Source organism: Stigmatopora argus, chromosome 8 (genome assembly GCF_051989625.1).
Source record: "Stigmatopora argus isolate UIUO_Sarg chromosome 8, RoL_Sarg_1.0, whole genome shotgun sequence".
NCBI classification, from domain to species: domain Eukaryota; kingdom Metazoa; phylum Chordata; class Actinopteri; order Syngnathiformes; family Syngnathidae; genus Stigmatopora; species Stigmatopora argus.
In genome coordinates, this window is record NC_135394.1 from 3,806,329 (window position 1) to 3,829,240 (window position 22,912).

Here is a 22,912-nt window from a genome sequence, read left to right on the forward strand (position 1 = left end):
CCAAATTTGAAGTGCATCTGTTTTTGTTTATCCCATCAGAAAAAAAAGAACTAAATGATCCATGTTTGCGCTCCTCAATATAATTAATTACAACACTCTTCTTCTAGAATGGAGCAGAACGAATGTGAGTGCCCATGTGAGTGCCCTTTAGAGGTGAATGAGTGTACTGGTAACCTCACAAATGCTGAAAACAGGTCAGTAGTGCTGAGCACCACTTCTTGTCATGGTTTTTGTATTTTGGTTTTTTTTTTTAGTCTTATGTAGAATGATGCAAACATTTCTGACAGATTTAGAGCCACACCCTTAAATGAAAAGTATAATGCTTGTCAAAAATGTCTTTCACACAGTTCATTCATTCATTTTCTGAACCACTTATGGTCACAAGGGTCACGGGGGGTGCTGGAACCTAACTCAGCTGACTTCGGGCACCAGGCAGGAGACACCCTTAATCGGTGGCCAGCCGATCGCAGGCCACGAGGAGATGGACAACCATGCACACTCACACACACACCTAGGGGCAATTTAGAGTGTTCAACCAGCCTACCATGCATGTTTTTGGAATGTGGGACGAAACCGGAGTACCCGGAGAAAACCCATGCAATCCCGTGGAAAACATGCAAACTCCACACAGGAGGACCGACCTGGGATCGAACACAGGACCCCAAACTGTGAGGCCGACGCGCTGACCACTCTCCACCAAGCCGCCCTTTACACATTTGATGATTCATAAATGTATAAATCCTGGCACTGGTTAGGTCTTTGTACAAGATTGACACTTGAACATTTTACCGTATGTGTGATCTGTTTCCTCCAAAGTAGTCAAGCAGATTTTTCTGCTGTAAATTTGTTGGAAGTCTTGCTATTGTTCTTGTAAATAATAGTGATATTTCTATCATATCCTTCCTGCTGTCATCATCATGTGCTATGTGCTTTTTTTCGTCTGTGTGTGTGTGTGGGGGGTGTGCTTGTTTGAATGTCAGATATTTTCTCCTAGTTCCAGTATAACTGTGTGAGTGTTTCTTAAATGAATGTTCTTATTCTTTCAGCACTTCTAGAACTGTCTGTACAGTCTCCATTCTTCTTCCTTTCTTTCTGGCAATCTGTCCATCATTCAATGCCTCTCACATCTTCGCGTTCACCCACGTCCTTTCATCAATCATCACAAGTGTCTGAGTGCCACGTCCGCCCTCGTTTCAGGAAGACCAACGCTTACTCATTTCCGTTGTCAAATAATTTTACTCCTCCTTCTACTCAGTCATAATTACTCTCGTCTTCTCAGAGCTCTTATGCAGTGTTTTACAAATAAAGACAACAATCAGTGCCACACTTTTCACTCTTAATGTATTCTCTATCACATTTGACAGAAATCCTAGCTGTGAGGTACATCAGGAGCCAATCAGTTTGAATGTGATTGAGCCCAGTCTACAGGACACACTGCCTCAATGTATCAACACCCGCTGCAGCCAAAGATTCAGCAGCAGGTGAACATACAAACAGTGTATGAACATATGAACCGGAAAATCTAGGTTTTGATTTGAGTTGGATGCAACACACTTCTATGAAATGACGCTGTTATAACTCGTTCCCAGTGGTGCGGTCCCTCCTTGTGGGCAAAAATAGACATTTTTATAGTAATTTTATGACTACTTGAGAAAGGTCACTTTTGCTTCAAAAAAATGAAGGCTGTCAAGTGTATGCCAAATCATGAATTCGTGCTAAAATACCTGTTTACATGTGTCTTGCTCAATTAGAGGTCTTTGGGAATTCTTGTGGAAAATTGACAAGAACAAATGGGTGAATTGAAATTAGATATTTGTATTATTATTTTGTCATATAATAATTACTCATCCTTACTTGAGGCTCCCCAAAAGCAAATTTCTTAAAATGCCAGCAAAAATGAGTTAGAATTGAATATTATTTATAATATTATTATAATTAATAATAATTATAATATTTATAATAATTTATTCAGATTTTTTGGGGTACCTTTTATCTCAGTTTAGTATTAAGTACATCTTTATTCTCCAAACAATTTTGCCAAGCAACACCTAAACTTGTATTTACCCGAGATATTGATGAAAGGTAACACATTTTAAGATTTTACGTACAAAGAAAATAACAAAACAGAACAGCACTACAGCGGACAAAATATGACGAGAAAGGACATTATTCATAGGCTTGACAAAGTTCCAACAATACTGTATGCCGTTTCAGTGATTGCTTTGGTGTTTTGGACTGTGAGTGGTGCATGGTGGACAGCGATGGCAAGACACATCTGGACAAGCCTTATTGTGCCCTGCAGAAGGAATGCTTCGGCGGCATTGTTGGTGCAAAAAGTCCATATGTTGATTCCATGGGTCTCCTCGGTAAGTTACACAATACCTACGAAGTCCTATAACTATCTATCTAGTAGACACATGCCTTGACAATAAACCAAGCACAATACACTTTTTATTCTGCTGCAAAAGTGTGTTTTTAGACCACAAAAATGCAATAAGTGACTCTGCCTTCCCTTCAGAAATGTTTTCTCTACAGGCTAATTGGCAATCTGATCCAATTAGATGGCTTTTAGGAGCAAAAAGAAATGGAAGTACAAAGTGTACCTGCAGTTCCGCAGGCATTGTTTTGTACGCATCTGGCTTGTTGTTCATCAGAAACCTTTCATATAACTTCTTACTTACTCATCACTACTTCATTTGTCTCTTCTTCAGATGAGGAGGTGGCGTCTCTAAACATGATCAAAAGTGCCCCGGTGGGCCCGGTTGCTGGGGGTATTATGGGATGCATCATGGTGCTGGTATTGGCTGTGTACGCATATAGACACCAGATTCACAGACGCTCGCACCAGCACATGTCACCATTGGCAGCACAAGGTACGGTTGTAAGACTCGTACTACATCACCTCGGTCTCGAAAAACATATGCACAAAGGCAAAGTTCAATAGCAAAAAATTAGCAATTAGTTGTGTCCATTTGCTTTAATAAAATAAATGAATAAATATATCGCATTGTAAAAACCCGACTTTTGTTTATACGAAGCTACTCATCACAAAGGAGATCCCAGGTGGCAAAGCAGAACTTAAATTATCTTAGTTGAATAATTCTTTGTGAATGATGGAGACTGGGCTGATTATGAATTCATCCAAAAGTATTAGCATTTTGATTCCTAGTTTTTATGCAGCATCATGCTCTCACATATTTTTACATGGAAATAAAATCACTTTTATATTCTGACTGAGCTTTGTCTCCACCTTGCACCAGAAATGTCCGTGAGGATGTCCAATCTGGATAATGATAGAGATGATCGAGATGATGACAGCCACGAAGACCGAGGCATAAGTAAGCTTTGTTTGGATGATGATGGTTTTGATGCTTTGTATATAAAATTGTTGTGTGAATATAGCATCACAGTTTAAAGAGAGGTGGTAGTTGATGAAAGGAAAGGCATTATGCCAATGCCAATGATCGTCTGTCCTAACCTGCCTAGCTTTTATTAGGAGTCTGTCGAAATTCCCGATTATTTGTATTCAAGCAATTGAATAGTTGATTTGCGTCCCCTCTGAGGTCCTCACGTAGTAGGGTATTTTGCATTTGGCCCATCACCCTAAATCCAGGCAAACAAATACAAAAGTTTTTCAAATGGCCAACCAGAGTGAAGATTTGTGAATTTTACCCCTCATGCATTGTCAAGTGTTCAATTGGAACTGGACATTTTTGTTGTTTTACCAGTTGAAAAATCACTGCCTGCGTCAATATATTCAAAGACGGGGCACATAGACTCAGGGAGGTTTTAGCACCACTGCTGGACAAGGTGCTTTTGTCTGTCTCATTCTTAATAGTCAAATATACTGCTCCGATTCAAGGACACGGTTCTATTATATTTGCCATTACCACGCTCGAGGCATGTTCACCTTTAACGTCTTCAATATATTACGTCTCTCTGCAGGTCTGTCAATTCTTCACTATGTTCAACTGTTTGTCAAAGTTTTGAATAGATATGTGAAACACTGGCCAACTTGCTATTCCTGATCAGCTGCAATGAATTGTCAACATTTTTTTCAAAGTTATGCGTCAACAGTGGAACTCGAACATAGGGGTGCATTTTCATTAATGTTGCTTGGGTGCAAGAGCTTAACTACTATACTACGGAGTAGCACGAATCACAATGAAATCAAAGTGTGACAGGTTTAACCATGTAAAAGGTCTGGCACTCTCATGAAATTATGCGGTTGGGTGTAGATGAAACGAGGTTGTATGTACGCATATTTTTTTTCTTGAATAATGGGGCAGAATACTTTTTAAAAGGCCCAGCTCACATGCACTAAACCTAAATCATGTGTCTGCTCTTCTTTCTTTCAGTTAGTAATACACGTTTTATTGCTGCGGTGATTGAGAGGCACACCCACACTCCAGAACGACGACGGAGATACTGGGGAAGATCAGGCACAGAGAGTGACCACGGTAAGACACTTTATTTAATTTTTCATTCCAACAAAAGTATAGGGAAACATCTCTTAATCATTGGATTAAGTATTCCCGGTTGGACAAGACAGAATATTTCCTCTAAACTCTAACTCTGATTTTGCACGATGATTGTGTCTTCAGTATTTATACAAACAGTTAGGAGAGGCCACCATTTCTGTGAAGTACAATTTTCGACTATTAGCCATGCCCTCTGTCTGGTCCAGCATGAGTGCCCTTCCAAATGTTCTTTTGAAGTAGTTTTTCAGGAAGAACTGCTGAAGCAGAATAAAAGAGAACTATTGTTTTTTGATTTGTTGTTGTTTTCTTCCTCTGTTTTTCCCTACTGTGGTCATAATGACGGGTCTGCAGTTCATGCTGAGTCGCTGAATGATTAGAATTGCTGCCTCACAGAAAAGGTCTTCCCACGGTCATCTGTGTTAGCTTAGACTTATAAGGGTCAATAAGGAAAAATTTGCAATTTGCTCACAAATGTGTGCAACTCTGTAAAACAAAACAAACACTGGACCACTACAATTGTACTCAATTTTCCAAACCAACAGAATACATGAAAGTTTTAAATAATCTGAAAAGTGTGAAATAAGAAGCAACTAGAGATGCACTGTTGAGAGAGTAGAATCACTGCCGAAGTAGCCAAATTCAAAGTAGGGCAATGTACCTGACATCTGGAACCTTGAGCCCTTTCTCTTCTCATCATCTACCCAGCAAATATGAGTTAACTAGGCTAATCCATTTTAAAATTAGCACAAAATTCCTTTTCTCACCTCTGATTTTTTACCTCGTTACCCTAAAATGTTATAATCTCTACCGTTTCATTTTGCAAACATATCCTGCAAGTCTGAGAAAAAGATTGTTTTTGTGCCGAGTTATCTTGAACAGAAACGACTACATATCCTTGGCCTTCTGTAGGTTTCACTAACTGGCAGAGGTAAAAAGAGGTTAAAACTATGTGTACTCACAAGTTTCTTTGAAACTTTGCCACTAACACTGAGGAGTGACCGAAATTGACACAGCATTGCTGATGCCATCAACTATAGGAACATGTGCCAGTGCACAGATGGTGAGAGTACAAATCTGCCAATGAAAGTCAGTGGCCTTCAAGACTTATTTTAATTGCATTTATAATCACAAAATCTCAAGGATAATGCCTCAATTATCCTTTTTTATGGCTATGCTTATAAAAATAAAAAATAAAAAACTGAAAGAATTATAAAGAAAATATTGTTAGTGTCACTATTCCATTCTGACCGAATACATGATCTTGACTTTTTCCTACAGTGCACGAGCAATATATGCGTCACTTCTCCTTAAGCAATGAAAGGATATGTATCGTATTTATTCGAATATAACACGCAAAATTTTGTACCAAAAAACTGAAGCAAAGTTTGGGCGCGCGTTATATACAAATCCCGGTGAAAAAGTCCCCTCCGCAGCCGTTATGTATAATGGGAGACAGAACCTGTCTTTGTCTGTCAGATGTGACAATTTACCTTATTTTACAGATGCCAGCCCTCTCCAAATAGCCTTTGGCAAGTTTAGGGGTAAAAATTTAAAAAAGTTGCTCCAGGGAAACGTTAGCGAAGAATGGAATTAATTGTTTGGTGAATCTGATGACGATGAATCAGACTTTAACATTTTTAAAATTTTATAATGATGAATGAGACTAAGGACTTAAAATTGTAAATTCCATTTGAGAACTGTGTTCTTACTGGTAGAAGATCGTTTTACCAGGTTTCCGTCCCATAGGTTGTGAATAAATGCTTTGTCATGGCGACATGTACAGCATTTGCTAGTTACCAGTACCGGTGCAATCCTTGGTGTGAGCTGAGAAAAAGTGAAAAAAAATGTATACCAATTTTTAAGTCACAAATTATGGGTGCGCGTTATACACGGGTCTGCGTTATACTCAAATAAATATGGTATACATGATAGACTCAATGTTAGAAATACATTGTACATTTTGGAAGTACACTGTAATCCAACCAACGCTTAGGTACACATACATAGGAGACTGCGAGCCTTTTTTAAATGTAACAAGTGTTAGTTAGACTCCAAATAGTTCTGAACATGCAGGTAATGGATCTTCTACTCTTGAGCCTCGACGCCCCAAGTGAAATGCCAGTCCATTTGAAGAATAATTACTTTGTATATCCAGATGTCTCGCATTTATAGACACAAAGCCATCAGAGGAAGGGACATAAGTCACAATCGGGTAGCCATGGTGTGCATGTGCGTTAAATTTAAATGAAAAACTTTCTTTACGCAATATTTTATTTATATTCTGCTGTGATGTTCTGTTTATAGAAACGATGAACATGTAGTAGTCATTATTTAGTTTGACAGTGTTAGAAAATTGTATCACAATTAAATATTTTATAAATCAACACAGAAATTTACATGGCCTACACCATTTACAAATATTTGCAAAAATATAACATTTTACCATCAATGTTTAGCTGCAGGAATCCTAACTCATACAACAAAGAATGTAACAAAGAAAATTGTGAATATCGTAGTGGGGCAGTGGGGCTTATTGGTAGAGTAGTCGTTTTTCACTGGCCCTAGTGACCTCATCTAACTACCCTTGAGCAAGATAGTGAACTGGGGATCTCTCAGCCAAAGCGACCCTGTGGATGAGAAAATCTAGAAACTGGATACATGGAATTTAGGTGCTCTATTTTGAGGAAAATTCCCCTATAAAAATCCATTTTAAACATGTCCTATTGTGTGTGCTTTAGTAAGCAGGGCCTCGCATTCACGATTGTGGGTGGATGGACAGTTCCATTCACGTGGACTCTTTACTCCCACGCAAGGCATCACTCTAGAGCGTTTCTGCTTGTTGTTGCATAACGGGAGATGAGAGGAAAGAAATGATGAAAATGAAGAGTGGGCTAAGCAAATCTTTCGACACAGTATTTCAGAAAGACAATGATGTGCGATGAAGCCATAAGGAGATCAACATGTTGCGTAACAGGAATGTCATGATCTGTGAATGCCAAATGGGTCAATGCATGGTTTGCATTCATATAGTAAGGCAGTCTATAGTTTAAGATGCCTTTACATATTGGTCCATATGCAGGGAATCAAGAGGAGAGTAGGTTCTAGTAGCTCAGTGACTCACTCAAGAACACTTCTATTCACCTCTGTCCTCAAGATACTAAAATGACAAAAAGATTAGACATGTGAAACGCAAAGGCTACAAGGAGTTGAAAATAATAGAGTGAGAGAGGGGGTCATACCAGCAGGGATTACAAGCAAATGCCTAACAAAGTAGCCACTTGAAATTAGCTTCTTCTCTATCCGGGTCAAAGGTGTCCTCCTACACTTAGCCACTCACAGTATTGACTTGCAATAATCTTGGAATGCTCCCAGAAGGTGTTGAAAGCGACTATTTAGTCAATTGATTCCATGTATAATTCTTATTTGTATTGATTTTAGAGAGGGTCGTTAGACTCTTCTACAAGACTAATTTGTATTCATTTAATCAAAGGAAATGTATTTGGTAATGGCTTGTACACTCTCCAAAGAGCTGGATCTCTGGAGTGCCTGCCAACCCTTCAAGTGTGAAATTGAACAAGCAATTCTTTAGTTACATTCCTGTTAAGGGAAATATCTGAAGTTTTGGTTATGTAGTGTTTTGTGTTCATATTAAGGGTGTGCCCGATCAAAAATCGGACCAAAATTAATTGGAAATCGGGTCCAATCGCATCATTTTCAGAGAATTGGGTAAAAAAGAGATATTAATTTTTTTAATGTATTGATTTACATTTGTTGGTATTAACTTATTAGCTGCCTTTGACGGCCACCCAATCAAATTGGATTGGATCTCTCTCGCCGATAATTGGAGTGAAATAGGATCACTGTCTGTGGCAGTTAATGAGTTAAGATAAGAAGAAACAAAATGATCCATAAGTATAATGCAAAAAAATTATAGCTGTACAGCTTATTTTAGAATATTTTTATATGCATACTGACACTATTGAAACAAACCTTGCAGTAAAAAAAAGAAATGTCTAACAAATCACAACTAAAATAGCTCAAATCACCGCATTGGGTGACCAAGTTTATCTGCTCTATAAGTTTATTCATGCAAGTTACATACATTGTTTAAACAATTTGTTTGCAACCTTATTTTGTTGCTGCACAACTGAAAAAAGGAATTTGTGATTTTTCTTTCTGCATCGTTGAAAACACACTTATAGGATTATAATGTTGCGATAGCTCTCTTCAAATTGGGTGGACCAAAGAAATTTGAATGTAGTACTTTTTCCCCTACTTAATACATTTCTTGGGTATCGGATTGGGTCTCGGTATCAGCAGATTATCAAAATCAAGGGACTCGGAGTCACATGCGAAAATTTGTTATCGAAACATCCCTATGTATGTTTATATAGTGGCTTGTGTTAAATGCTTTTAGTGTCATTGCTGACGGCCACTTTTTTTCCAATTGTACACTGAGCTTTGCCCAAGTTGAAGCTAAGACAGTCAGATCATTGCGGTAATAACAGCCAGATAAGCCATCGTCCCAACATTATATGGTACAATGGGCTCCTTCCAGTAAGACATGTGGTCTTTGAAATGTGATGAATAAAAGAATTGTTTTTTCATGTCAAAAATGATCACAATGATGTATTAAAATGTTAACAATTTAGTTTTTTTTTTTTTTAACATTGGCGGACCAGTGGAAGAGCGGTTAGTGCGTCGGCCTCACAGTTCTAGGGTGTGTGGGTGTGTGAAGTTTGCATGTTCTCCCCGGGCTAGCGTGGGTTTTCTCTGGGCCCTCTGGTTTCCTCCTACATCCCAAAAACATGCAGGCTTGGCTGGTTGAACATTCTAAATTTCCCTTAGATATGAGTATAAGCGTGAATGATTGTCCGTCTCCTTGATCCTTCCAGATGAAAAAACACAGACAAGTACTATGCACTAAGTAAGCAGAAACTATGGCGCTGGGAACTAAATGACGGACATTCTATGGGTGTGGGAAATGTTGTAGGTTAAGTATATCCTAACCCAAGAACTCCTTGTATCCCATAATACAATGAGAGAGCATACAAAATCTTGCACATTTGTTGAATATAGAATAATGTAGGAAAACTGGATCGTCCCACTTGGCGTGTTCACTCAATTCTTCATGTGTTATCCTCCAGGCTACAGCACCATGAGTCCGCAAGAGGACAGCGAGAATCCTCCAGGCAACAACGACCCACTTTCGGCCGGCGTCGACGTGGGTAACCACGACGATGACATGGACCTGGACACCCCACCTCAGACGGCAGCCTTACTCAGCCACAAATTCTATCCCTATCGGCACACGCACCATCATCCACTGCACACGCACCACCTCCAAGCGGCGGTCACTGTTCACAGCGTGGATGCTGAATGCTGAGCTGCCTCAAGGATAGAATTGAGAAAATGTGCTTATTCAAGCACTTCATATTGAGCTCATGGTTCCCAGAAACTTGTTTCCACTGATCTGAACTCCACCTGAAAAAGAAAATGTGCAAACTATTTTTAAATTTGTTTTCTGAAGGAATCGGGACTTCTGGACTCATTGAGGAGCGACCCCCGATGCAAATAAAGCACATTTCGGGGACGTTCCTTGAAATGGGCGAGGCTTAAACCTATGAATGTGCTTCATTTCCCAATCGAGGCCCCAACATGAACTGAATGGATTGTCCAGTTTCAGGTAGACTCACAAAGTACTCGCTATTACTACTGGATCACAGGACTCTGTAAGCTCATCCGCATGCTTTAACGCATAAACCTTACGAGGAAAACATACTCCACTCATTTAGTCAACAAACAAAAACAAAGTTATAGCATCCTCACAAGTGTCGCGGGGGGTGCTGGAGCCTATCCCAGCTAACTATGGGCACCAAGAAGGGGACACCCTGGTTGGGGCGATCATTTTATACTTGTGTACACACAATAGTGTCGCATTGTGGTACAAATACACAAGTTCAAAATTGAAAGCGATTTTAACATTTCTTCCATCACCTTTTTATCCATGGGCATTAAATAACACAATATGGCAAAAACATGACAATCTGACCAAAACAATATGCAATAAAATTCATCATAAAGTCCCACTGTCATTTTAAGCATAAATAGATGGGCCTCACTAACCCATCCATCAGAAAAAGGAAAATCTGACAGAACACTGTCTGAACAGTAAAATGACAACGGAAACATAATTTTTCTGATTTTGTTTGTCTTCTGGCCCACTTTCAACTGCACATTCCAACTTGTCGTACAACAAAATCTACTAATCTCCAATGTAATTTCGACCCCAAAACTCAAAAGTCCGTCATGCGAACGTATTATGGATGCGTGCCTGGTAGTTTCTGTACTTAACATAATGTCATCATGGTGAGCCAAATTTACCCAAAATTATTTTCATACAAAATTTCAATAATTAAGGGTCTTTATCATTCTTTAAAACGTCTTGAATACCTTTGAACAAAATTCAGTCGTTCATTACCGTATTTTCACGACTATACGGTGCATCGTAGCATAGCCGCAGTGTCAATAACGAGTGCTAGTTCTGTATTTTACACACACAAAGGACGCACCGTTTTTATAGACGCAGCCAGGCATGGCAAAACATACACCAGCTTAAATATATATGCTACACCCACACGCTAAAAACACGTTTTTAAAAAGGCAACGGAAGCAAAACTGAGTTTGGTTGTACTTTATTTAGCCATTTTACAATGTACTCACGTCATCATCACCCCCAATACATCAAAGTCCTCATTTTCTGTGTCCGAATTGAACAATTGTCCAAATGAGTCATCGAAAATGCTGAGTTTTATACGTTCGTCCAGGCGGCCACAATCCATTCGCAAATAGTAGCTAGCTAGTAGCTAGCGTAACTTTTCCAACGCTGCTTTCCATCCTTCGTAAAGCTGTGATGATGTCGATGTATACAGGCCACAATCCATTGGGTGTATTGACAGAAGAACTACATATCCCAGCAGTCACTGCACAGTACTTTTTCTACGGGGAAAATAGTAGTCGGGGGCTGCTTGCCGTAGTTGTGAGAGCTGTAGAGGATGGTGTACCCTATCGACTGATTTATTTTATTTTATCGTGATAACAACTTTAGTACCGGTCCATATATAAAGCGCACTGGATTATAAGGCGCCCTGTCTATTTTGGAGAAAATTTAAGACTTTTATGTGCGCCTTATAGTCGTGAAAATACGGTAAACTAATTAGTAATCCAATTGTTCGATTATTGGGCAAAATTGGCATACTAATGAGGACAACACGTGTGCTTGTACCTAACCCACAAGATGGATATCAAGGATATGGAATAAGTCCTAAGACTTGATGCTATGATGATTGAGCTGTAACTGTTATTTTTGCATCCACATCCAGGATGGAACATTGCTTCCTTGCAACCACGGCGAGCAATTTTAGACACAACCTGCTGCATATCCGCTGTGTTCTCACACCTGCAGACTCTTTGTAATGTGTGTGCAGAATTGTCAAAATTAAGAAATACCGAATTTGTAAAAATCGTTGTTGTTGAAGAATGGGAGAGTGCGAGAGATGCTGCTGTTTTACAGAGGAGAGGCACGTCTGCCAGCTCCTTTGTGGTTAACCACTCAAAGTGTGTGTGTGTTAGCATGTGTGTGTGTGGACATGTCTGTGTAGTTGCTGGTCCACACAAGAAAAATGAAAGGAACTTTTAATAACTGTGTTTGCGTGCGTGCGTGCCTTTTCATTGAATGCATTATTGTATTTTTCCTCAAGATAATACAACAGAATATCGTTGAGTAATCTACTTATATTGTTTCGTCTCCTGATGAAAAGTCACATGATCCATTAAGCGCACAGTGACTTTGATTTGTTGATGTGGTCAGATTTTGACTTCTCGGTACAAAAATGTCTATTGTTTTCAAGAAGCATTTATGAAGTGTATATAGAAAATCGGAAATCGCTTATCACTCCATTTTTACTGTTCCCAAGTAAGCCTTGAATGATATTTTGATGTTCGGTTCGAATGGAAAAGTGTGTTTGCGGTGTCTCGCTATATTCTGGATGCCTTGGATAAATGTTTTAGGTTTATTATTTTTTTAGGTCCATATTGGATGGAAGTCAGTACTTGGAAGAATACACTATTATTCACTTTTACTTGAGACTTTAGTTTTTCAAAGTTTTATTGTGTCTTGATAAAGCTCCAAAATGTTGTTGTAAATATGCAGAGAACGGTACATTTTTACGCAGGGAAAAAAAAGATGTCACATTCTGCTAAAAATCTACATTCACGTTTATCAAGTAACAGAATTTCAAATCATAGTTTTCGGAGAATAACGCGTAATATTTCCAGGGGGAAAAAGTAATAACTATACAAAAAGTGTAACATAAAAATTTATAAGGAAATGTGTATTTTTACGAGAAAAGTCACAATAGCATCATTTTACAACTGTTCACTCATAATTACAACTTTTGATTTAATACATTTCATTGTTGACATTTTGTTTTAATAATATGACTTCGCGTAACTGTGACACTATGACATCTTTGTAAGCTTGTTTTAATAGCTGCCTAGCTATATGTTCACTCCCCTTTTTTGACAAGTCACAATTGAGGTCAAAACAGACTTTAAAGGTGACTATCTGTCTTTTGTTTTGTAAAAGTATGTTAGATTCTTGTGCTCAGGCATTTTGTCTTACCTATCCTTTGTCAAAGTTTTTAAAAAAATATTTTTTTAAACAGTATTCACCAGCTGTTCTATTACCCCGGCACGTGTGTGCGTACAGAAGTAACATTTAATCATGTACCGAAGGACGTACATTGCCCTCTCATGTAATGTATGATATAAAGTTATCAAATTGAGAATTATTGCAATGTGAATGTCATAAAGTTCATTTTACATTTTAAAGTGAAAGTGCCGTCAGATGCTTGGGACGTCTCAGCGAGCGTCTTTTTATGGTGAAGGCCTTGCGTTGTCCTGCCATGCTTCTTACACACTGAAGAAAAACTCGAGATTTATTGCATTTCTTTAATCTCATCAAAGCAATGAAACATAATTCATTAATATTGTAATGAAGTTAAACGGCATCGTACAACAGAACAGTCATGTGGTGCGTTCTACTCTAAAGAATGCACTGCAGGGAAAATAAACATTTAACCATGATTGCTCATGATGTATCTGTAGGGTACCCGGACGTTTGGTCGACGGACACTTGGTCCCCGGACGTTTGGTCGAACGGACGGGAGCGAGCGAGCGAATCCGGTGACGAATAACATGTACACACACGCCAATAATACGCAACTTATTGATAATTTTGATATTAGATATTTAGATATTAATGCTCTGACATTTACAAAGTCTCTCTCTCTCATGATTATAATTTTGAGAGCGAGAGATTACCTGGTTGATCGCTTTCAACAGTAAACTCTCTGCCGGGAGCGAGCGAGCGAATCCGGCGACGAATAACATGTACACACACGCCAATAATACGCAATTTATTGATAATTTTGATATTAGATATTAATGCTCTGACATTTACAAAGTCTCTCTCTCATGATTATAATTTTGAAAGATTACCTGGTTGATTGCTTTCAACAGTAAAATCTCTGTCTCTCTCTCTCGCTCTCTCTCATGATAATAATTTTGAGAGCGAGCGAATCCGTCGACCAAACGTCCGGTCACTATTTGGAGCCAACTTAGTCATTTTGCTAGTAGACAAATATACATACTAGGTACATATATTATGTGTTGCCTTCATTATAAGGCTTTTAATTTTTTTGCTGCTCCAGATAATTTTGTTTTTTGGGGTATTTTTGGTCCAATATGGCTCTTTCATACCTGTCAACCTCTGCCGATAACTGCCCTTATAAATGATTATGACTCCTCTTACAAACCCCCAAAAAACCTTACAAACACCGTACGAGTCGTACGGTGTTTGTAAGGTTTTTGGGGGGTTTGTAAGGGGAATCATAATCATTTATAAGGGCAGTTATCGGCAGAGGTTGACAGGTATGCTCTTTCAAGATTTTGGGTTGCTGACCCATGGATTAGTGATGAACACACTGGTGACAATAGATCTAAACTTCACAAAAAAAGGTTATCAAGTTCATTGTCTTGATTAACACGCAACAAAACCTGTGTTCCAGTATGCATAAATGAATGTAATATCATGCATGCACACATCTGCCACATTCATAATGCCAAACTTAAAAAAAAATACTGACACAACTCTGTTGTCGTTCAAATACGTAAGCAAGACAACAATTTTAAATGTGCACAATTTCTGTAAACTGCTTTGCTTTACCATTGTATAGCAGACAGTGTTAATCATCAAAATAGCGGCCAAACAAGTGACTGCACAATACTGCCACAGTGCAGCTGTCATGCTGACAGATCCATACAAAAAAAATCTTGCCTCCACTGTCACTGTTACTGTTACTCCACTTGACTATGCCAAGCAAATGCAGTAAATTAGGGCATGGAGCTCAGTGTCCAAGAGCCCTTGGGTCATTTCACTCTCTGCTCTGCCAGCATGTACAGCAGGCATGCACTCGCAGCATATTTCCGAGCCCTACTTTTCTCAAGTTGTCTAGCTAGATTGATTATGAGAATAGTCTTGCACGCAGAGCGTTGATGAGGAGGACTTTCCATATCATTGTAGTTTATATTGGTAGGAAAATCCAACATAGTAGCTCAATGACACTGTTATGTAGAGTACTGTAGTAGGATTTTAGCAGGTTTTTCAGGTGTCTGTTTGTTTATTTTTCAGATACCATTTACTTTTAACACTACATCTTCAAACAAACAACTGCCATTTATACTCATTATTTAGTCTAAATTAGCTTGTAAATATTTCAACCACCACAGATGACAATAAAATATGAGAACAGCACAGCAAAGGAGAGGTAAAATCACAAATGAGAGCAGTTACTATAAGTGATTCAAATTTGGGAACGCAATTGTTTGCCCTGTGTTAGCATAAAGGAAATAATTCCATCATGTCGCCCTAAAAATTCGAGGTGAAGGTGCTGATGGTTTCGACAACCAAGAAGCTCCTACTCTTTGGAAATATTATATTCGATTAGAAAGAACATACAGTATCTTACAAGTAAGAGGTATAAATACTGTGCCATTTTTACTTTTTTGGTCTAATCTTTTATATAGTAAAAACTTATTTCCACTTTCATCAAAATCATTTTTTCACAGTGTTTGTTGTTCTACAGTCCAGAAAATGAGCACCTTGACCTTATTTACGATCATTTTGACATACCGTACCAGTGAGTAGAATAATTTTTCAATACTATTTGCTTACATTATTTACATGGTTGTGCAATAACGATGGTATCCCTGACATTACTGGTTGCGAGTATGGTTATGACCACAATAATAAGACAGGGAATTCTCTATATTATCTTTCCAATGTGTCGAGGTCATCTCATTTTAATAGGTCATCAGCCCCTTCATCTCTTTTAAAGGATGTACAGTAATCCCTCGATTATCGTGGTTAATATAGACCAGACATGGCCGCGATAAGAAAAACTGTGAAGTAGGGTCACCCCTATTGAGAAAAAAAATATATATATACATATATATATATATATATATATATATATATATATATATATATATATATATATATATATATATATATATATATATATTTACCTCAGTGCTGAGTCCTAGTAGCAAGCAGAGGACATGGCAGTTGCTTCCACTTGCGAATTTCAGCATGGATTTTCACATTTTTATGAACTTTAAAAAAATCTTTTCTTTTTACTTTAGTGCTGAGTCCTAGTAGCAAGCGGAGGACAGGGGGGTAGCTTCCGCTTGCGAGTTTCAGTGTGGATTTTCACATTTTTATGAACTTACACAAAACAAATAATTAAAAAAATAATTCCCCCTGAAAAAAAATCTGCGATGTAGTGAAGCCACCAAAGTTGAAGCTGCAATATTCGAGGGATTACTGTAATTGCATGCTCCAAAAACCAAGAGGCATTGTCAAACCCCATTTCCTATCCTACTCAGTACGCCATAGTGAGATGTCTGCAATCACACAGGCACAACCGCAGTGCAAGTAGACGCACGGATGCGTTAGCCATCAACTCCTACACGAAAGAACCACTTTGCCACTCAGGGTTCATTCTGGGCTCTTTCCCTCCTCTTCAAATACACCCCCCTCCTCCCCAACGCCCACCAAGCGCACACCAGGTGCCACTCTGCTCACCCACGCCTTCACGCTCTCATGCAGTCCCAGTGAACATTTTCCTCTTTGTCCTCCCACCTACTTCAAAATGCTATGAACCAATGGCTGACAAGCTCAAACACTGACAGGACTCTGGTTTACACAATTTGCGATGGACTAAAAATCGCTTATCTACTTCATTTGTAAAGCATAACTTAATTACCTAGGATTTAACTACAGAAATTGAAATTGGGTTTAGAGCAGCTGCATGAAATTTTTCTGTTTGTCCCAAATGCACGTGCGCACACACACAAGACAATAAGAAAACTCACAGTGTGAAAACAACAAGTGATTTTCTCATAGGAATTGATTTCAACACTTTAAGGAGGGATTCACGCATTTTAAAAAATCAGCCAGTGTGTCAGACAAGTCCTTGCCTTCAACTGCTCAATGATTCATGTCCCCCAATCTGTCAGCACTCACACGGGATTTTGCTGTTTAATATCCTTTTTGGATATAATTGCTTTTATGATTCTTGTAAATGAAAAGAAAAGAGTCTGCCAAGTAAAGAAACTTGAATGCACTCTTCTTTAAAGGTGACAAATAGTATACATTCATTCATTTTCCTTTTCGTTTTTATTGGATAAAAAAATCAATTCTCCTACAGTGATATTACTTTGCATAATTCTCTTATTGATTCAACATCCATCTATAATGATCTTTACAGGGGTGTTTTTGGTGTAAATAAACAATAGGTGACTGCACTTCCACTCTCGTCCACTAGTTAGAGGCATGCAGCCGCTGTGCGCTAAAAACTGAGAAAATGTTATACGTAATAAAGCCGATATGTTGTTTAAACATAAAAAAACATGATTACTTTAGAGCTAAATGAGGTTTCAGAAATAAATTGATATAAATGTACTTTTAGCAACCCGGTGGTGAGTGGTTAGCGCGTTGGTCTCATAATTCTCAGATCGAGGGTTCGATCCCAGGTCCGAAGATTCCTAAGTGGAGTTTGCATGATCTCCCCGGGCTGGCGTAGGTTTTCTTCGGGTACTCCGGTTTCCTCCCACATCTCAAAAACATGCATTTAGTTTGAACTCTCTAAATTGGCCAATTTTCACTACACTTTGAAGTACTATAACACATAATACTGGATAAATTGTAAGTCGTGTGGAGTAGTACATTGTATCCTTTGATCTGGTTGGCTGACACTTCTTTGTTCTGATGAAATGTAAAAATGGAAAATGAGGTAAACAACAAAATTAAAAAGGTGATGTTGATTCTTATACACAGATAATGTCAGCAAAATGTGTTGTACTGACACATTTCTCTCTCACTTTGCCTATTGGTCATTATGCAGTTATCCCAATTCCGCCTACACAGTGTGCTATTGTAACCCAAAGAATGTACGGTGTTTACTGTTACGATTTTCACTGCGGTGAATCAAAAGCATCTGTACCTCTTAGTGGAAATCTGAAAATTGCCTTTTGAAACCAGTGTAAATTCACCATTTCACCACTGCTCTAATCATCTCCAAAGCCCTCATTCAAACAGGCCAACCGCAATTGACAAAATTGGCAATGTGAGATCATTTTCACCCACTGACAACTGTGATTGTCTGGACATCGATCTGCCAAAAAACACTTCACACAGATGGCACGAGAGAACACGGAGGTTGGAAAACGGGGTTTGATTTCAATGTAAGGTATAATCGCGCTTGAGAAATTCCTGAGTGGGATGAAGCATCCTCCCTGTTATGTTCGTAGGCCTACGTAAGTGAGAGTGACTGTATGATTATACAGTGTTTTCATGCTGTCAGATACTCATGTAGCCTGCAGAAGCTACAGCATTGTCAGGGCTCTGTGGGGAAGCAATGTTCCCAGTGTTTGCCAGGAGCAGCTTTCCACCCTCCGTGGGCAGGCATGCTCGGTTGGCATTCACTTCATGACACGGATAGCGAGAAGGGAAGCACACAACCATTCATAGTCACATTACCCATAAAGGCAAATAGGAAGCTCTAGTGGTTTCCAGGTATGGGAAGAAATGTGCTAACTCCACCACAGTGATATCTGTGTTTTGCCAACAGTATTTGATTAAATGTGATGTTATATATATTTTTTACCTCAAATAGATCCAAAGGATTAAGAAGACTTTAGCCCTGTTTGAATAAGCTCTGATCACATATCATCATATAAGGTCATGCGTGTGTGTTTTTGTGCATAAATATGCTCAAAAGTGACCTATCAGTAAAAGAAAATCCCAATGTGATCACAGGAGTACTGTTAATAGATACATTTTCTAATAAATAACATCAGACGTAATCAGTAGTATATTAAGTAAAATATAAACAGGGCAGATGGTGTCCTCAACCGAATATTTAGTTGCTTAACCTTTTGAGGCAGCGTGTTTTAAGACGATTATGAATGTTTTATTAGGTTTAAAGGTCTATGCCTGTGGCGAGTCTGGAATATTCCACCACAATAAACCTTTTACATTTAATTCATTAGAAGCCATTGACGGTGCTAGACGTTAAATTATTTTTAACTGGGAGAGGTTGGGAACAAATCCATCTACCCATCTTCCATACGTCTATTCTCGAAAGGGTTGCGGGGGTTGCTGAAAACTCGCCTCGAAATGAATGACGATCACTCGGCATTATTGAAGTGTTTATTTTGTTTTTGCATAGACATGATGAAGAGCATTGAGATTTCTCTTTTCGTCACGTTTGTCCTCCTCACACGTGCACACGCACACGCACACACTCACACGCACGTACAGGCACCCACTCACTAATGCAAGGGTGTCAAACTCGGGTTGGTTCGCGGGCCGTATTAACGTCAACTCCATTTCATGTGGGCCATTTTAGATCTAATATTTACATATATTTTTTTAATCGAATTAAAAGAACTGGATCAAAAGCCCTAGATAGTCCGTTTTTTAATAGATCTAAACAATGTTTATTTGAGCTTTTTATTTCTTGGTAAGGGAAAACGTCTTTTAATCATGTTTTTTTTTTTCATTTCAAAAGGAAGCAAAATCTCATCTCTTATCTTATTTTCTGAACCGCTATATCCTCACTAGGGTCGCGGGGGTGCTGGAGCCTATCCCAGCTGACTACGGGCCAGAGGCGGGGGACACCCTGAATTGGTGATCAGCCAATCGCAGGGCACAAGGAGACCAAAAAACATCCACGCCCACACTCATACCTACGGTCAATTTAGTGTCCAACCAGCCTACCATGCATGTCTTTGGAATGTGGGAGGAAACCGAAGTACACGGAGAAAACCAACGGAGGCCCAGGGAGAACATGCAAACTCCACACAAGTGGACCGACTTGGATTTGAAACCAGGTCCCCCATTGTGAGGCCGACATGCTAACCACTCAGCCGCTGGTCCGCCAGGAAACAAAATATTCATTTAACTATGTTCAATATTAAAGTGGAAAACTGAAAATATTTGTATATATTTATTTTTAGATTTTCCAAAATGCTTTTTGAACTAATTAACACAAAAGAAAAAAATGATTAAAAAGGGAAAATCATGAAATATAATGTACCTCCATAATCTTCAATTAAATTTGATCCTCAAACAGAAAGTCGGAACTCATGATTTACTTTCTCGGGCCGCACAAAATGATGCGGCGGGCCAGATTTGCCCCCCGGGCCGCCGCTTTGACACCCGTGCACTCATGTACTACATACGTACACTTCCAATCTGATCACACCTGCTCTCTTCCTCTCCCTCACTTTCCACTCAGACATCCAAAATGGCGGCAGCGTCATCCATCCAGCCGCCGAGCGTCCACTCCTCTCTCGCCCGGGTGAGTGCACTTTCTCCGGGGATGACCAGCGAAGAGAGCCAGCAACCGGAGGACGACGAGGCGGGGGCGACGACTGCGGGAACGCAACCCTCGCTAGAACCGTGGACGAGTCTCCGGGACTTGCCCGAGCTGGAGCCGGAGGAGATCGAGCGAAGGCTGGCCAAAACTCGCCAAGAGCTTCGCAACCGTCGGAAAATACTCATTAAGAACCTCCCGCCCGACACGACGAACCAGGTACGGTACTTTGACTTAAAAGTTGAATTCTGTCGAAGTCGAAGTTGAGTGGTGCTGTTAAGTTAAAGAGTGGCGACTTTTTTGGTGCGTCTGGACGCGTGCGTAAATAGTTTGACGCTTGGAGCCCCGCAACTGAGTAAATGTTTGTGTTTCGATTTTGTCCATGTTTCATCGTGGAATGTCTGGATTTGAGTGGTTAAGTGCTTCAACTTTGAAGTTCTAGTGAAAACACTCTTGATTACTACATGATCTGCACCTATTGAATACAGATGGAGTAGTTAAATAAGCAGTAAAAAGAAGTTATGTCCACGAGGCAGGCTGCCGTCAAAACAACTAGTAATCCAGCAATGCTGTCCTCAGTCTAATTAGCTCACGGATGGGAAAACATTTATAAACTGTCAGCAGCCAGCTAGCACAGATGGCAAAAGTCATTTAAATCAGGGGTCCTCAACCACCGGTCCGTGGACCAGTAACGGTCCGCGAGCCACCTGGTGCCGGTCTGTCAGAGTAATAAATATTAACGTTTTCAATCTCGCTCTCCTACTTGAAATGAGAAAAGTTGTTATAATAATAATAAATAAATGCTATTATGCTTGGAACCAGGTTTTTTTGCCATTGTGGACGTCATTCATCCCACCCACCCACACAATTTTATCTTAAGTTGCCGCCCTCCCCATTAGCTGGTCCGAAGAGTCGAAAGAGCTTTACCAGTCCGCGGTAAGAAAAAGGTTGGGGACTGTTGATTTAAATCATTGCCGGCCATCGACAATAATAGATGTCCAATTCATTTCAACTCGGAGGACTGATTCTAAATGCTCATCTTTAAGTGTTATTGACTATGCTTTTACACTACTCATTCAACCTGATGATTGACTCTGTACTGTAGCATATAAATATGCACATATTTGATTAATTAATGATTAACAAGTGCGGCCTGGTGTCCGAGTGGTTAGCTCGTCATACACACGGTTCTGGGATCGAGGGTTCCATACCCTAGCTATGAGCATTAGCATGAATGGAGAGGCGGGGGGACACCCTGAATCGGTGGCCAGCCGACCGCAGGGGACGCGGAGACGGACAGCCATTCACGCTCACACTCATACCTAGGGGCAATTTAGGGTGTCCAATCAGCTTACCATGCATGTTTTTTGGAATTTGGGAGGAAACAAGAGTATGCGGAGAAAGCCTACGCAAGCCCGGGGAGAACGAGCAAACTCCACACAAGTTGACCGACCTGGATTTGAACCCAGGACCCCAGATCTGTGAGGCCAACGCGCTAACCACTCAAGCCGCTGGGCCGCGCATGACAAGAAATCTGACTGTTAATATTCTTTTATTTTGTATTTTTTTTTAAGAGTTGAATATGGTAGATATGTGAGAAAGGAATTCGGAATGCAAATGAAATGCGTATTGTTATAATATTACAAGAATGCATGTGAATGTATGATTCCAATTCAATAACTATCCAATTAATGTCAAAGAATAACAAATACTATATGCCCTTGTGATATACGTTCCAGGTCGGAAAGCTAGGGCTACTTTTGGTCCGTGAGCATAATAGAAATTCAAAACATCTGAATGTAATCCATTTTACTCGCATTGGCCTCACAGTTCTTGGGTCCTGTGTTCGAATTCAGGCGGGTCATCCTGTGTGGAGTTTGTATGTTCTCCCCAGGCCTGTGTCGGTTTCCCGGGTACTCTGGTTTCTTCCAACATTCCAAAAACATTTATGCTAGGCTAATTGGACACTCTAAATCAGGGGTAGGGAACCTATGGCTCGGGAGCCATATGTGGCTCTTTCCATGGGGGCATATGGCTCTCCACTAACCTGTGAGGTAAAATATGGAAATCATTGGTGAGAGAACTGAGTCCCGAACGCACTAATAAGAGCGTCACTGCGGCGTCGACACTGCCTGTACCCCTACTTTAATCATAATTTAGTTTTTTATTACTCTTCTGCATGCATGACATCATTGATACTGATTTATTAGCCACAGCATGACAATGTTGTCAACAGAATTCAGAGACTTTTTGTATGTTAAAAGTGATGAAATGACAAAAAATAAAAAAACACACTTTCATATATTTTTACTTTTCAATTCCGAGAATGGCTCTCAAGAAATAACATTAGAAAATATGAATTGTTTAGGGCTCTCTCTGTCAAAAAGGTTCCCGACCCCTGCTCTAAATTGACCCTAGTAATGAGTG

General features: G+C 39.5%; 2 protein-coding genes across 3 annotated transcripts in view; both read left to right on the forward strand.

Annotated features, from left to right (window-relative positions):
• Window positions 1-13,379, forward strand: part of cachd1 (cache domain containing 1) — a 55,965-nt gene extending 42,586 nt beyond the window's left edge. The window contains exons 21-27 of the mRNA XM_077607687.1: window positions 108-194; window positions 1,365-1,481; window positions 2,215-2,366; window positions 2,712-2,873; window positions 3,261-3,338; window positions 4,359-4,460; window positions 9,629-13,379. Of these exons, the coding sequence (XP_077463813.1) occupies window positions 108-194; window positions 1,365-1,481; window positions 2,215-2,366; window positions 2,712-2,873; window positions 3,261-3,338; window positions 4,359-4,460; window positions 9,629-9,867 (937 nt within the window). The 3' untranslated portion in view covers window positions 9,868-13,379. The remainder of the gene's footprint in view (window positions 1-107; window positions 195-1,364; window positions 1,482-2,214; window positions 2,367-2,711; window positions 2,874-3,260; window positions 3,339-4,358; window positions 4,461-9,628) is intronic.
• A 6,972-nt stretch (window positions 13,380-20,351) lies between these two features.
• Window positions 20,352-22,912, forward strand: part of raver2 (ribonucleoprotein, PTB-binding 2) — a 43,861-nt gene continuing 41,300 nt past the window's right edge. The window contains exon 1 of one of the 2 annotated variants that reach the window (XM_077606446.1): window positions 20,352-20,704. In XM_077606446.1, the coding sequence (XP_077462572.1) occupies window positions 20,417-20,704 (288 nt within the window). In that variant the 5' untranslated portion in view covers window positions 20,352-20,416. The remainder of the gene's footprint in view (window positions 20,705-22,912) is intronic. The other variant, XM_077606447.1, reaches the window with a different exon arrangement.